The 3655-nt window shown below is 29.5% G+C and overlaps 1 protein-coding gene across 1 annotated transcript; it reads right to left on the minus strand.

Annotated features, from left to right (window-relative positions):
* Nucleotides 1-387: 387 nt before the first annotated feature.
* LOC127122367 (putative F-box/LRR-repeat protein 23) lies at nucleotides 388-1350 on the minus strand. The gene is made up of 2 exons (XM_051052712.1): nucleotides 989-1350; nucleotides 388-913 (listed from the first exon to the last, which is right to left on the minus strand). Exons 1-2 carry the CDS (start codon nucleotides 1348-1350, stop codon nucleotides 388-390), a joined length of 888 nt encoding a protein of 295 aa, XP_050908669.1.
* Between the last annotated feature and the right edge of the window lie 2305 nt (nucleotides 1351-3655).

The following is a 3655-nucleotide window of genomic DNA, read 5'->3' on the forward strand; positions in this document are numbered from 1 at the left end:
CATATTTTTTTGGAATGTCAATCACCTTGTTTTGTTTTTGTCATGGATGTCGGCGACCCCTTGATTTTGATATGGCGCCGAATTTGGTTTTGCTTTGCTTCCTTCAACACTTCAGAACGTGTGCAAAGAATTGGTTGATCCCTATATGGGATGTATTCTCTTATAATTTGAATGTGTTGTCAAGTTAACTGAACAAACTACTCTACCCCAGAATAAGCGCAAGGATTTATAGATTAGAAAGATATTGATGCATAAAATTTCCCGAGACTAGTAATGCTACAACAGATGTTAAGTGAGTAGTATTCAATCAAAATGTAGATAGAAAGAGATATAATAAAATGAAAACTAGATTACAATGAAACCAACAAACTTTTCAATGACACTTAATCAAAACCTCTTAATAAACTGTTCCATCCGATAAATAGCTTTCATATGTAGATAGTTATTATAATTAGAATTGCTTAAATGGTGATTTGCAGAATCAGCTGGAAGCCTTAATTCTCTGATCTGCTTTTTGCATCTTTTCAATAAACTTTGATCCAAGTCGAGATGAAAACATCCCCGGAGATCAAGAGACTCAAGAGAAGGACATCCATCTAGAATAGCAAGCAATCCATCGTTAGAGAGTTCATTTTTAAAAATCGTAAGGTGCCGAAGCTCTGACATTGTTCTTCCAATAACAAACGCAATATTGTCGCACTTATTACATTCCTTTATTAGGCAAGGGAAAAATTTCAAGGATTTTATAAGTGGACAACATACGCCAATATATTCAAAGAAAAACCTTCCTAAGTCATAACAATGATGAATGACAAGCTCCTCCAAAAGTGGCTGCTTCTTCACAACTTCAGAAAAAGCTTTGTTTGAAATTTCATGGCATTCTTCAAGCCGAATGCATCTCAAGTTACTTGCTCTGAAAATTTTGAAAACAAAATGGAAAGAAAAATGTTAAATTGAAGACAACAAAGAAAGAAAAGAGACCTATTACCTTTTGGCTATGTTATAGAGGAGACCATCCGTCCCAAATTTATAAAAATGTATGTTTTTGAGTTGACCACAACTTCTGTCAATGGCGTAGAGACATATTTTCTCTAATCGACTATAATATGCAAAGTAATTCTGTGAGAAAGAGAGATTGCTCATCATGTCAATGGTGGTCCAGATGAGAGGGTCCTTGCAGATGTTCCACCAGAGAGGACACACAACAGATGCACTAGTCACGAGATCAAGAGTTCCAAGTCTCTGAAGTATGTTGATAGTTATGTCTCTTGGAAGTTCAAGCCAGTTTGGCTTTGGTGAGATCTCGAGTTTCTCAATTTCAAGCACATGACTCAAACAAGAAGAAGCCATAACATTGAACTAAGATAATGCTTACTAGTACTTCGAATTTATATATAGTGATTCTGAACTGTTTTCAAGTTAAAATATCTGGAATAATAATGGTCGCAAGCCTTTGAATTAACTTCAAACCATTTGGCTACCCAATGGAAATTACTTCACCTCATCAATGCTTCAATCGTCCAGTTGCTTTAAATCTTCCCAGGTAAAGTTAACTTTTAAAATTAAGGCTTAAATCCCCTAATTTCATAGTAATTTTTAGTATCTCTATTTTAAAAGTGAGTTTTTAGATTCTTCAACATTATTTATCATTAGGATAAAAAATTTACTTTTAATGAAATGATAATGATGAGTAGGATAATTTATTAATGAATATTATTTATATAATAAATTAATAATTTTAATTAATAATTTTTGAAAAAAAAACTATTAAATTTTCTTAATCTAAGAATTTATATTTAAAGATATGCAAGGAGAAGCTGAAGCAACCACAATAATGGAAGGATGTATCTCATGTGGAAGGGTAAGCTTATTTCAAGTTATCCTGATATACATGTGAGTTGTTAGACAATATACCAAAAGCATGTTTGATGTTTTTGGTGTTGTTCATTGTTTTGGATTGGCAAAGGGTGAGTTTTACTCCACATGATTTTTCTCTTCAAATTTTAGTGTTTATATAAGTCAAACATATAATATAAAATGAATGTGTGTGGGTTAAAGAGATGTTATTGAAAAAATGGCCTCAAGCCAAGAGAAAATTTAAAAGAATTTATATTCATTAATTTATAAATAATTTCTTATATAAATTTAAGAAAGATTATTAATTTATTCTATAAAAAATATTTATTAATAAATAATTTTATTCATCATTGTCATGTCGTCGTCATGAACATGTATGAAAAAGTGGAGTGAGGCAAACAAAATCTTAAAATTATCTAAAATAAAATTGAGGACCAACTATTTAAACTAAAGTTCTAAAAATCAAATAACAATAATATGATTTTTTTTAGATTTTTTCAGATTTTTTCGAAAATATGAAAAATAAATAAAAAAATTCACAAATCAAATTTAATGAAGCTTTTTGGGATTTAAGGGTCATAATCTCAAAACCCTATTTGTTGATTTAATTTTGATTTTATAGAAAAAATTTGAAGCAATCTAATACACTTAAGTATAATGTCTTTTAGTCATTCTAAGTGAATGACTAAAATACATACCATTATACAACAACCATGTTATTGATTGTTAATCAATAGAAAACAGAAAGAAATTTTAGGATTGTTAAGACTCTAAAAACTAGAACTATAAAATTGACTAATATTACCATAGAATTTCCGAAAATTGTGTCAATCTAATTCATTGTTGCACATCAGTAAATTTTTTTATTAAAAATGTATCTTAAGAAAGTGACACACAAGTATAATCACGAGGACTCCTAATTTAATTATCTAAATTTAAAGTCGATAAAGTTATCAGATTTTTTATTTTTAGTTTGAGCAATATTAAAAAAATTCGATAAAGAAACATTTCTATGAATAAAAGTTGACTGATCCCCTAAATGGACCATTTAAACCTATTTGTTTTAGAGTTCAATCTCTAATTTACATTCTATTTTTGTAAATTAATCAAGCTCCATGTGAACTTTAGTTCATATTACTAGAAAAAGTATCACAATTGACGATAAAATAGGTAAAACATCAAGCGTAGAACTACATCATGCTTTAAGGAATTAAATATATCAAACTAAATCTTATCAATTCGAATTTAGAATTAGAACACAAATTAAATTATAAAGGAAAGGAACAATTAAAGAAATAGCAGCCATTTTTGGAGGAGCTTCATTGTTATGACTTAGGAAGGGTTTTCTTTGAATTTATTGGCCAATAATTTAAGGCGTTCTCTGAATTACTTAGTAGTCATTATACCTAAAACATATTTGGAACACTGTGCTGATAAGGATTTTTAAATTTTCAAAATGAAGCTCTCAAACTTCTCTTTATTTTGATTTCATCCTCTTTGCTTCATAAATATATTTCAATTTCATATTCTTTTTTCTCTGAAGCATTCAAAAAAATATCTTTAATTTCTATGATAGTTTTCGATTTGAAACTCAGAAGGGTTAGGGATCATTTTAAATAATGCATATGCAATCCGTTATAATATGCATTGTTAGAAGTTATTTTCAATTCTTTGTATAGCTGTTTATCTTCAATTTGTTTAATGTTGTAGGGAAATGGGGAGATTGAGCATAGAGGCGAGACTCTTTGAGAAAGACCGTCCACATTTGGCCCTCATAGAAGGTATGATTGGAGAGCAC

This window comes from Lathyrus oleraceus, chromosome 2 (assembly GCF_024323335.1).
Source record: "Lathyrus oleraceus cultivar Zhongwan6 chromosome 2, CAAS_Psat_ZW6_1.0, whole genome shotgun sequence".
Classification (NCBI taxonomy): Eukaryota; Viridiplantae; Streptophyta; class Magnoliopsida; order Fabales; family Fabaceae; genus Lathyrus; species Lathyrus oleraceus.